Source organism: Brassica napus, chromosome C3 (genome assembly GCF_020379485.1).
Source record: "Brassica napus cultivar Da-Ae chromosome C3, Da-Ae, whole genome shotgun sequence".
NCBI lineage: Eukaryota > Viridiplantae > Streptophyta > Magnoliopsida > Brassicales > Brassicaceae > Brassica > Brassica napus.
The window spans coordinates 43,896,516-43,908,797 of record NC_063446.1 but is presented as its reverse complement, the minus strand read 5'-3'; the positions used below and the strand labels follow the sequence as shown (position 1 = coordinate 43,908,797).

General features: G+C 36.9%; 1 protein-coding gene across 3 annotated transcripts; it reads left to right on the top strand.

Annotated features, from left to right (window-relative positions):
• Positions 1-2,031: 2,031 nt before the first annotated feature.
• Positions 2,032-10,678, top strand: LOC111203702 (B3 domain-containing protein REM9-like). Of its 3 annotated transcripts, XR_007321358.1 has the most exons (6): positions 2,032-4,185; positions 4,633-4,695; positions 4,782-5,091; positions 5,166-8,125; positions 8,224-9,891; positions 9,959-10,678. XR_007321358.1 is itself a non-coding variant. In XM_022697688.2 (4 exons), exons 2-4 carry the CDS (start codon positions 4,633-4,635, stop codon positions 5,195-5,197), a joined length of 405 nt encoding a protein of 134 aa, XP_022553409.2. In that variant the 5' UTR covers positions 2,032-4,185; the 3' UTR covers positions 5,198-5,415. The 3 variants fall into 3 exon arrangements, 1 of the variants encoding a protein (XP_022553409.2); XM_022697688.2 differs by lacking the exons at positions 8,224-9,891; positions 9,959-10,678 and having other exon boundaries at positions 5,166-5,415; XR_007321359.1 differs by lacking the exons at positions 2,032-4,185; positions 4,633-4,695; positions 4,782-5,091 and having other exon boundaries at positions 5,099-7,102; positions 7,206-8,125.
• Positions 10,679-12,282: the final 1,604 nt, after the last annotated feature.

Here is a 12,282-nt window from a genome sequence, read left to right as displayed (position 1 = left end):
CAGCGAGTTCTCACATCAATACATCGAGTTCTAAGCAAGACAATGAGTTCTCCTATCTAAACCGTGAGTCCTATCTAAACAGTGAGTTCCCTTATCTAAACCGTGAGTCCTATCAATGCTTACTAGTTCTGCGTAAGAAGTGACTAACCTAAGGTCCTTAAGCTGTTATATCGGAATGAAAGGCTGGTAAGCTGACATGCTGACGCCTCCTAGTTCACCATCACTCCAACCGCTCGAGACAACACATATTTATTCACAAAACACAAACAGAAAAGAAAAGACAGATCAGAGACAATTCATGAGACATATCAGCAGTAGAATATGCAAACAAGTCATGTCTTAACTTCAAAGAGGAGAAGAAGATGAACCAGTCGCCTCCTTGTTCACCAACACTCCAACGCCTCAAAACAGACCACAAAACAAAGACAACACGACTATGAATTAGTGAATTGTCTCAAGCACAAAGCACAAACTACATATCGCTAAACTCCAATGTCTCAAGCACAAACCACAACCTACATATCGCTAAACTCCAATGTCTCAAGCAAAAAAACACAACGTACATATCGCTAAAGACACAAACAGAAAATTAATCAAAGACATAACACAAACTACATATCGCTAAGCTAGATAAGTACCTTTCGGATCTTGTTGGTTTTCTTATTACATGGATTTAACAGAACGCTTTACTAATTTAGCTAACAACCTGAAAAAAAAACAAGAGTTACTGCAAAGATTTCAGTAAAAAAAAAGCTAAATTTTTTGTCTGAAATACATAACTCTGTACTTGCATGTTCGATGTGTGGAGTTTGGAAGCTCATGAGGAAGAACCGCCATCGTCTGAGCTCAGGTGATGGAACGAAGACAAAGAGAGGCTTCGGTGGTGGAACGACAAGGAAGAGAAGCTCCTCTCCTGCAGCTCGAACACAATTTGGTCACCTGAAGCACTGTCGCCGCCTAGCCGGTCGGACATCGAACGGCCTTCGCCGGAGCTCCATTTCGTCACAATGTCACATGGTCATCGACGAAGCTCCATCGCTTTTCACTCTCTCTATTTTTTTTCTTTTCAGGTGAGGAAGCCGAAGAAGCATCTAGATGCGGTTCAACTGGGCCTTCCTGCGGGTGATATGGGCCGTCCCGCTTTAAACCCGGCACCGCACAAGCCCACGCCCGCAAGGCCCGCTATTTTGCAGGTTATGAATATCTCGGCCCAAACCCGCCCCACACCAAACCCTTACAAGCCCAGGTCTGCGGTCCAGTACATCAGTTGCCATCCCTACCTTTTTGTTTAGACAGAGAAATCGCAAGCTCGTTTCAATGCTCTTCCTGTGGTAAAAATTTGCGACTAGATTTTTGATTTTCTCAAGAACTGTGGCGTTAGCGTAAGCGTTGGCCATAGGCGCAGTCGCTCCTGGAGTTGTTTTACCAACGTTGTTGGGATCTGCCATTTTGCCTTTCGTATTTCCAAACACCGTTTCGATCAAGCGTTTTGTGGCCATGAGTTAGAGTAATCCGTACCCTCCCCACTCCTTCTAGCGCCAAACTGTGTGAACCGAAATTCACACCGTCGATTTCCGTAATCGGCGGAAAGTCAAGAAATTCTAACTTTCCCAAAGGTCCCAGATTCACTGTGAGAGCCAACGACGAGTGACAAATAAATGCGGAAAAATATGAAAAGACATCAAAACGAATTTATAGAAAAGTAGAACTTATTTCGAATCCATGTAAGAGCGTTGCAAAAATTAGATTATAAAAGCTTTGGCCGCAAGATCTGTCAGCGAGTTACCTAGTTCTAGCCACCTAAAATCTTGAACATAGTTCAGTCGCAGCTTGATAACAAAAGACGAAATAGATACAAATTTTTTTTTTGATTGATTTCGGACTGAACTTTATGAAAGACTGTCTACGTACCCCATTCGAGGATCAAGCCAAACGCAGTTCAATTGAAAGAGTGTACTAAGAAATCGAACTGCTTGTGCGAGTTCGTCTTGTAATCGAGTGCCAGTCATAGAAACAGAACATGTCGAGAATAATGTCTAAAGTTTCTAAGTGCAGAGAGTTTTTAGAGTCTAAAGGAATCCCCCTTGCGCCTCTCGCCTTCGCATTCCTTATATACTCCTCCTAAGTCGGTTTGGGCTTTTTTTTCTGGCCTTGGGTCAAATTTATCTTTTCGCAGAAATATTCCATTTTCCCGATCTTCATCAATATCCCTTGGAACTTGACATTTATCTTCAAACTTGACATTTATCTTTTCTCGCGAATATTTGATAAACCATCATAGTGAATTTGAGCTGATTCAAAAAAAAATCGTAAGTGGACTTTTGCCGCGCTTTAGACTCCTTGGGAAGTTTTTCGACTAAAATGTTTATACGATTTGTTTCGGAGGATTTTCCCTTAGTACGACGTCAGCTTTATGGAATAGCGGAAATCAATCGTAAAGCCAAGATAACCATGGTGTTAAGTTAACTGTTATCATTTTATAAGATCAACCCCAACTTATACGAGAAAATAAGTTTTCGTTGTTTTAATTGTATAGTTTCAACGTTAACTCCGATCGAGACGAAACAAGAGACTGTTTGACCGAGACCCAAAGGGGGGAGTTCCAGAGACGAGAATGCATTGTGTTGGACTGATCCAACTCGCCTGATGGTGAATTGGACAAGACTGATTCAACTCGCCATTGGGCGAGTTGGAAGTGGTTCATCCAACTTGCCCAATGGTGAGTTGAATTAGTCGATCCAACTCGCCATTGGGCGAGTTGGACGTGGCTTATCCAACTTGTCTGATGGCGGGTCGGACGATGCTGGTTTGGTTGTTCTGATGCGTGGAAATAGTCCATTCGAGGGATTGAGTGATCCCTTCCGAGGAGATTGTCTTGTAATACTCTTAAAAATACAAAGTTTTAATCTTCCGAGGAGATTCTCCTTTTAGAAAGATTTTTCGGGAACTTTCCGGCATTGATTCCATCGTGACCGATTTTGACCCCAACATCTATCTATCTTATGAGGATTCACGCTTGACTGCATCACCTGAGCCGTCCTATGGGATCCACGCTTTACGATACTCTTTGCGCCATGCTGCTAATTTCTTGTAAGCCTTTTTCTCCATTAATTCTCATATTTCTGTTTTCACTGGGAATCGAAACTCAGACCTTCTAGTATAGAATTATTAATGAACCCTTAGTTAAACCAATGATACTTCCACAACCTACTAGCTGTCTATGTATGTTATTATCTTATTTTGATACTCTGCTTTACCCCAACGGTTTGGTATATGGAACTATTTATAAATTTTTAATGAAGAGAAACCTAAAATGAAAGCTAGGAAATAGTTTTTATTTTTTTTTCAAACCCTAATATCTCTCTCGTCTCCTCCTCATCTCCCTTAGAGCGGCGGATCTGAAATTTCGTCTGACCGGCGCGTGGTGGCTCCGATAGTGCCACCGCCGGTCCTAATAGTTGTCTTTCGTCTTCTAGAATAGTTTGTTGTGTCTTGTGCTTTGGTGGTCGTAGATCTGGTCAAGCGGAGGTTCTGATGCCAAAGAGATGATTTTGAAACGGGTCTGGTGGTGTACGGCGGCGTCTCGTCGTAGTGATTCTGTCTGGATCCGAGTTTGTGTTCCTTCATTGATTGAGATGGTCTGGAGTGGCAAAAGACGCTGTCTTTTGCTCTGGATTTGTGGTGTTTCTGGGCTGTTTGGTTGGGCCTGTCACCAGTGAAGAGCTATGGTGTCTGTTCGTCTGAAGCTCTCCAGTTTGTGGTCCTCCATAAGCGGTTAGTGTTGTCTGGTTTTAGGTCTTGTCTAGGGTTGAGGATGGGATTACTTGTGAGCTTTGTTTCTTTGGCGCAACTGATTTCGGTTAGCACATTTGATCTGGTTCGCGGTGGGTGTAATTTCCGGTTCAGATATGTGGTTATAAGAGCAGCTGCAACGGGAGATCGTTGATGGTCCTTAGCGCATAATCATATGCTTTTGGGATTATAATAATATTATTTGAGCTAAATAAGCTAAGGATTAATCCTTACATAAGGATTTAAAGGATTTGATCCTTAGAGACGTGGCAGCGGGTGATTCGTTGGTCGGCTTTCGTCTTTCGTATACCAAAAAAAAAAATCATTTTCGATCGAAGCGGAGAAAAAAAAAGCTCTCGAGGAAAGGCGAATTGGAACCGTCCCGCTACAAAGGTAAAATCGAACCCTTCTCTTGCCGATTTAGGGATTTAGATTAGGTTCGATGTTGTTTTCCTGTCAATTTAGTGTTCGGTTTTGTGTTTTCAATCGATTTGGGGTCATTTACGTTTGAAATTAGGTTTTCGAAAAACTAGGTTTTCAATCGATTTGGGGTTTAAGTCGTTTGTAGTTAGGGTTTGAAAAGCATTTTGGTTTCAAACGATTTGGGGTTTAAGTCGTTTGTAGTTAGAGTTTTGTGTTTTCTGCTCAAGTGTTTTCGTTTGTTCTTAACTCGATCCCTCTGATTTGATAATCTTTGGTGATGATTTGTTGTCCTTTGTTCTTACTCGGGTTTTTAATTGATTTGATAATCTTCTCGTTTGTTCTTTTATCCCTTTACTCTGATTTAGTTTGCTTGGAAACTCAGTGTTGATATTGTTTACATTCGTTTCTTGTTTGAAGATGGCGAATCCACATGAACCTCATTTCTTAAAGCCTCTGCTTCCTGGTTTCCACAGTGGCATCGTAAGAACCTCACTCTCTCTATTTGTTTACATTCGTTTATTGATTAGATGTATTTCTTGTTTGATTAACTTTGCCTTTTCTTGCAGACAATACCACTTGGCTTCTTCTCAAAGCACATAGAAAGGAAGACGAACCAGAAAACATGGAAACTAAGATCAGACGCTTCAGATAAAATTTGGGAAGTGATACAAGAAGGCATGAGACTCACCGGAGGTTGGAAAGATTTCGCCACAGCAAATGACCTTCGAATCGGTGACATTGTCATCTTCAAACACGAAGGAGACATGGTGTTTCATGTCACTCCTTTTGGTCCTAGCTGTTGTGAGATTCAGTATACAGATCCTGACATCAACAAGGAAGAAGCCGACGCGGGTGATGCTGATGAGAATGAGATTAGTAAGTTTCAATCAAACTTGTTTCCTCTTTTACTACATTGCTTCTGCTTTAACTTGTTTTGTCTTGTTCTGCAGCTCACATTGCTTCTAGCTCACGGATGATTTAGGAGTGATTGTGACCGGAAATAGATATCTCTTTTGCTGTGTTTCCTCTCTATCAAACTTGTTTCCTCTCTTGCTAGTTATCTCTTTCGGTTTGTTTCGTCTCTATCAGAACTTGTTTCCTTTTCTTTCCTTTTGGTACTACTGTAAAATCTTGTTGCTACAACTCGAAGTTGCCACAAGTGTAATCTTGTTTCTTATCTTATATGCTTCTCTTATGTTATTTTCGGCTAAGGCTACTGTGTTAAACTTGAATTTGGCTTGAATTTGGCTTGTAAACATTTTTAAACTTGTATCAAACGTAGATATTTTTAAACTTCTATCACACTTATAGAAACCATACTAAATGAAACTTATAGTTTTAAGAAGATAAACTTATACATAAGATAAGAAAAACTAATAGAAATTCTTTACCTTATAGCTTATAATTTTTTTTAAAAAAAAATTGACATTGTAAAACTTATAGTTTTTAAACTTATACATTTTTAAACTTCTCTTTTTTTGTATCTTCATTTTTAATCATGCAATTAATAAAATTTCAATTTAAATTTAAAAAGAAAAAATTTATTCCTAAGGACTCCATCTTCGGTAACACCATTGGACGAGCAATTTTGATTCGAATCCTTAACTATTCAAACAACAACCAAAAAGAAAAAAAAATTATTAAAAAAATGCTAAGGATTCATGGGTTGGTCTCACCATTGCACATGCTCTAAGTTTTGCGGATCAATTCAGTTATTGGCGTCTTGAGAAGTTAGAGCTCTTACGGTTTTCATATCCGTATTCCCTCTATAGCTATGTGGTTTCGTTGGATATGGATGAATGATTATGGTTTATGCTTAAGCCTTGTATCTTATTTCAATAAATGTGGAGGGTCTCTGCTTTGGTTCGTGACGAGATGCTTTGGTTCGTGACGAGAGTGTTTTCTCCAGTTCTCATTTAAAGATCCAAATGGTTTTAATTGTGTTACGATATGGCTGGAGCTAATGGAAGTACCGGCTTATGGTTGTGCGAGCTTTGAGGTCTCTGCCAAATTGGTTCTTTGGTTCTTTGGATAGAAAAGTTTCAAGTCCACAAACAAGATTTCTAGACTTGTTTTTATCCATAGTTTGAAGATTGGTGCACTCTTCTCCATTGGTCGCAATCATCAGGACATCCGCTTCGGTTCTCTCAATAAGTTCTTAGGCTTAAGTTTTAGTATTCCATCTTTTGTTTGGTTCATGTCCTTGTAATGTCTTCTGGCTCCGGAAGGATTGCGATCCTTGTCGGCTTATGGCTCTGGAAGGAGTGTGTTTCTTGCCGGCTAAGTTTAAATCTTTCATGTTTTTAAACTAATCTAATAGATGACAAAAAAAGAAAGCTAGGAATAATTTTTTAACATAAATATTTTAGGATATAAGGAACGTAAAACTAACCAATCAATCTAATTTCAGTTCTTTTGGATCATCTTGTAACAATTTTTAAAATCAAATATATGTTATATATATATATATATATACATTTAAGGTTATTGTTGAGAAAATAGTAAATGCTAAAATTGGTAGGTAATTCATCGCTAAAATATTTATCCACATATTTAATCATTCAACTTTAATATATGTTGTTGGCATTAATTTTGTTTTTTACGTGGTGACATATCGTATCAAAAACTAAAATGAATATTTGGAATAAAACATAATATTTTTGAATAGAAAGAAAATAAAACTAACCAGTCAATTTAAAACAGTTTTTTCGGATCATCATACAAATAGTTTTCAAAAGACTTATTATATATATATGTATATGTTCACATTCATGGGTTTCTATAATAAACACACAAAACATTTATTTGCAGAGAAGAGTTATAATGTCTACATCTAAAGTTGCTATATTTTGTATTATCCTCGTTTCTTTTGCTAGTTTTCATGAATGTACGGCGGTTTTCGTCCAATCATGTATCACCATTGCCATTAAAATCATAAAAAAATCCTCCATCATCATTTTTAATTTTTTTATTCGTTTAATTTTATGCAGGTGTCAACCTGGAAAGAGCTTCCAAACTGACATGCTCTAAATCACCACATAATATTTGGTGCTGCAGCTCAAATAAACAATGCCGAAGTTCCAAATTGGAATGTCAGAAGGTCTGTATCAACGGCCGTTGAAGTTTTCTGGAAAAATTCTATAGTTATATAAATTTAAATATTTCCAATTATTATGTTCTAAAGATTTTCGTATTTCTAAAATTTAAGAAGTTTAAATTTTATAGAAAAAAAAAGAATAAAAAAATTTAGTCTGTTTAACTGTATTTAATGATGTAAAGTATTGGTTTATTGAATAAAATTGATAATAATAATATCACAATACTAAAAGGGACATTTCCTCTCCTCTTAAGCATGCCACATCATCAGAAATAATTGGCCAATCAGAACATTTCATTCTCGGTTTGGGCTTCAATTTTTTACGTATGGGTTTGTTTCGTTTCTCGGTCTGGGCTAATGGGCTTCGTCTGGTTTGTGTTACGGCTTACTCCTTCACTTAAACCTAGATCTACGGAGGCAAGTCGCGAGTCTCTCCTTCTCTTCCCCTTTTCTCTTCGTCTTCTCCTCTGTGTATTGATCATCCCATTCTTCACGATCGGTTTCTTTCAATCAATTCCGCCATCAATTTCTTCTTTATGGTTTCTTTTCATCTTCCCTCTTTCCTCCTTCTTTATATATTGTTTCTTCCCTCGTGTACAAATCAAAACCCTAGAAACTCAATCGAGGGCGATGAAACCACATGGGAAGTCGATTGTGTCCTCCGATAACGACGAAAAAGTCATCTTCTTCAAAGATCTCTCGCTGGGTCCCCACGAAGCTCAGTTGCGGTTTCGGCTCATCCATTTCTTGGAGGCTTGGAATCCGCTAAAGAAGACGCTTATTGGCATGGAGATGCTACTCATCGACGAACAGGTTATAGTAATTACCCGTTTTTTTATCATTTCGAAAGAAGTTTATGCTTATCGTTCTTCACTTACGTATATTGGTTTCTCTTATATTGTTATTCGCAGGGAACTGTTATTCAAGGATTCATTTCCCCAGGGCGTATCGAAAAATATCGGCCTGAGATGAAGCGAGGATCTGTTTACAAACTCAACAACTTCTACGGATCCAGAAACAAATCGTTGTTTCGGGTTGCTGATCATACCGTTACAGTGTCGTTCTCATGGAACTCGGAGTTGACGGTTCTTCTAGACTGTCCCACTCATTTTGATGCGGACAGTTTCCGGTTCCATTCATATGAAGAGTTTCAAGCTAACTGCGACCTCAAAGGAGACCTCTACGGTAAGCTCTGTGATTCCCAACGTTCTTTTTTAGTTGAGTTTCTTGATAATTAGAATGTTGCTTAGATACGTAGATCTGAAATTGGTTGATTCAATTTTTTGGGTTTGTTCAGTATTCTCTGAACTCGGTCCTCGGATTTTATTAGTTTTTTTATATCCGTAGAAGAAATATATGCTTAAAAAAAATAAAATTATAAATACCTGTTGTTTTCATATTAGTATATTTAGCTTTGTATATTGAGAGACATGTGAAGCTCTTGCGAGGGTACAGAGTTATTAGCCTACCTTTTATAAATAAAGATATCTGTGAGTACGTAAAAACTTGGATTATTAGAATTGCTTAGATTCTTTTAAACTTAAAGTTTATAGAATGTGTAAGACAAAAAATGTTGCCAATATTTAAATACTTTTTCCTTTGATTCATTAAGTTGATGAATTTTAATTTAGATGTAACTATTGTGATGTTTATCTGGATGTTGTTGGCCACATGAAGTTGGTTAATGGTCAGAGTATTGTTGAGGCACCAGTTCTTGACGAAGTGGAGATAGCAAAAGCTAGGCGTGTTCTGATTCATTTCCAATCACATGAGTAGGTGTACATTATTTTTTCGAAACTACTTCTCTTTACTCCTATTAACTATTTAGTATCGTTTTTTTCAGTGGACCGGTCATGAAGCTCTACCTTTGGGATCAGGCTGCAAGAGACTTCTGCAAAATGTTCAAGTCGTACGAGGTCACACCCACTGTGTTACTGGTCACGACTGTTAACACAAAGACTCTCGGAGGTTCTGATTTTTATCTATACTATAGGTCTCTTACAGTTTATATATCACCATTTTGTGTTCTTTAACGGATTTTTTCATTTGGCAACAGGTACTCTGGCCTTTACCTCAATGTCCTCTTCGCGTGTGTTTATGGACTATGATGTCCAACCTACCATAGATTACTTCAGTTTGTAAGCTTATATGTGTTTTGCTTTTACTCTCTTACTCAATGAAGTGCTCGCGTTACCTCGCTGCGTTGACTGACTAAATCAATTATTTTTACTCTGTCCCAGGTTGGCCTCTAATCCCGGTATTGCTGAGCAGGTTAATGCAGAGGTAGTCCCCAAACGTGAGACAATGACTATAGGGAAAATATTCTCCTACATCGAGCAGGAATCTGCAAAGGTAAACTCAATCTATATAACTTCAATCACTAAGACAAATTTATATTCCTATGCAAATTCGCAGGGCGCCTTCTTTGAGTGCACGGCTACGATCGATGACGTAGTACATGGTTCTTATTGGTACTATATTGCCTGCAGTGGGTGCCATTCTAAGGTTAGCAAAGGTCCAACTTCGTTGATCTGTACAAACAAGAAGTGTGGAAAGGTTAACGTATCTGGTGTTCCACAGTAAGAACTCTAACCTGGACTTCAATTAAGTTTTTATTGGTATTAGGTTCTCATTCTTCCATAACAGGTACCTGTCAAAGATATCCGTTTATGACAACAGTGAGCAAGCTGTGTTTGTGCTACTTGGTGAAGCTGGTCGTGAGCTGACTGGGAAGCCAGCATCAGAGTTAGTCAGAAGCTATTTTGAGGTAACTTTATATAGGTATATAAGCTCTGAAACATTTTGGGTAGATGTTGTTTTCTTTTCATCATGCTAAGCTATTAAACGTATAAGCCTGGCCCTGTTTTGATTGAATTTCAGGCTAATGGGAACGAAGGAGTTAACCTTGAGGCGCCTGTTCTGGAAGCTCTAATCAGCACCATCGGTCAGAAGCATAAGTTTTGTGTGAAAGTTACAGAGCATAAATTTTCTGGTAAGACCCGAGCTCTTACCGTGACCAAGATCCTCCCACTAGACACTTCACCAGCCACAGTGTCTTCGGAAGATAACCAGGCTACTGCGACGTCTGAGGAGACATCCGAAAACCGTGTGGATTCAGCAGATGGGAGTAAGAGAACCTGTGACAGTTCTGAGCTGGAGAGAGCTAAACGCCCTAAGTGTGGGAACTAGGGTTCTCGTGACACTTCTCAGAGATTGCAACTTCTGTTCAGTTTACGTGTTTGTCTCCTTTACAATTGCATGCATGGTTTTTTCATTATGTCTTTGAATTATGAGAGTTTTTTCCTTGACTATGGTTTCTCTCATTTTGAATTATCAGAGTTTTTTTAAGAATCATTTGTTATCAAATATCAGAGGGTCAACATGTTATTTTGTACTTATTTCCATTTGATTGACTTAAATCCAACGAATATCGCAAATCCATAAGGTTTTAACCAATTAACCAATTAACCTTATTCTAGGCCCATATCGCAAATCCATAACGTTTATGACAAACCCAACTGGTCCGTAAATACAATAGGATTTACTTACCAAAAAGAGAAAATAACGTTATTGTCAAACACAATTATTAAATGTGTTTTCCTTCACTAACGTAAAAAATATTCCCATATCTCAATCACTTTAATATCTTTCCTATCCTTTCTTCTAAAGAATTAAACAAAACGCTTTCTACTCCCATCCCCATATTCTGTAACATTTTTCTTCCCCTTCTCTGTTCTTCCTTAGGTCCTTTTACAGTTGTCTACAAAGCTCGCCAAACGACTCTGTAAGTGTAACAAATTTTTACAAACAAACGGTATACGAATATTAATCCACCCCTATGGTTAACAATCTATTTGCTTCTCAGGATAAAGTTACACAAAAATGGAGAACACACCTCGAACACCCCCTTTGGAAACTGCAGGTACAAAAATAAACACTTTTGCATATAGTATTGTATTTACCAAACGGAATTGACAATAGTTCATATAGCTTTAAAACAGAATACGTATAAAACAAAACCACAACTCTTGGTTTAGCATGTCCCCAATATACTTAAGCTAGATATATTAATATGGAGATAACAGGTATCTGAAATTTTATATTCTTTTACATTGCAAATTATTTTTATTAAATAATAACATTTCAATCTTTATTTATAAAAGGTAGGCTAATAACTTTGTACCCTCGCAAGAGCTTCATATTTGAAAACATATAATCCAAAAATGTTTTTAAAAGTATTTTTTCCTCCTTAATTCTTTCTGTTATTTTTAATTTTTTTTTTTAAAGTTTTTATTATGTTTCTTTAATATTTATATATTTTTTTATTTTTCAAATTTTATAAATTTTTAAAATATGTCTACGGTATTAATGTCATTTACCTATTAAATGAAACATTTTGGTAATTTTCGAATTCTATTATATTCGTGGACTTATTTGTATACTATAGAAAGCACTGTATTTTAATATCATTTTATTAGCGACATATAACAGAACATCGAATTCTCATATATGACTATTTTTTTTTTATAAGAGTTAATATTAATAAGAAAAGAACATGTATATGGTGTGATAAACATAGGATAATTCTTTTTGAAATAATAGCATAGTAAGAAAAATAAAAAAACTCTCTATATAGTAAATAAACTAAAACTAACATTTTCTGTATTATTACTGTCTTATATTTTATACAAACTCACTCAATTTTTTGTTATTTTTTATTTTATACATATAATAGAAGCCGGAGTTCGCATATATTATTCCATTTTAATAAGAGTAAGTGTTAATAAGGGGGAAAGCATGTATATGGTTTGATAAACATAAGATAAAACTCTTTTAGTAAAAACGTGGTAAGAAAAGTAATAATATGTATGTATATAGTCAATGAATTTCTTCTTCTTTGTATGAATAATATGTGTTTTGCTTGCACTCGCGAGGCTAATAATTTTCAAACTTATAGATATATAATCAAT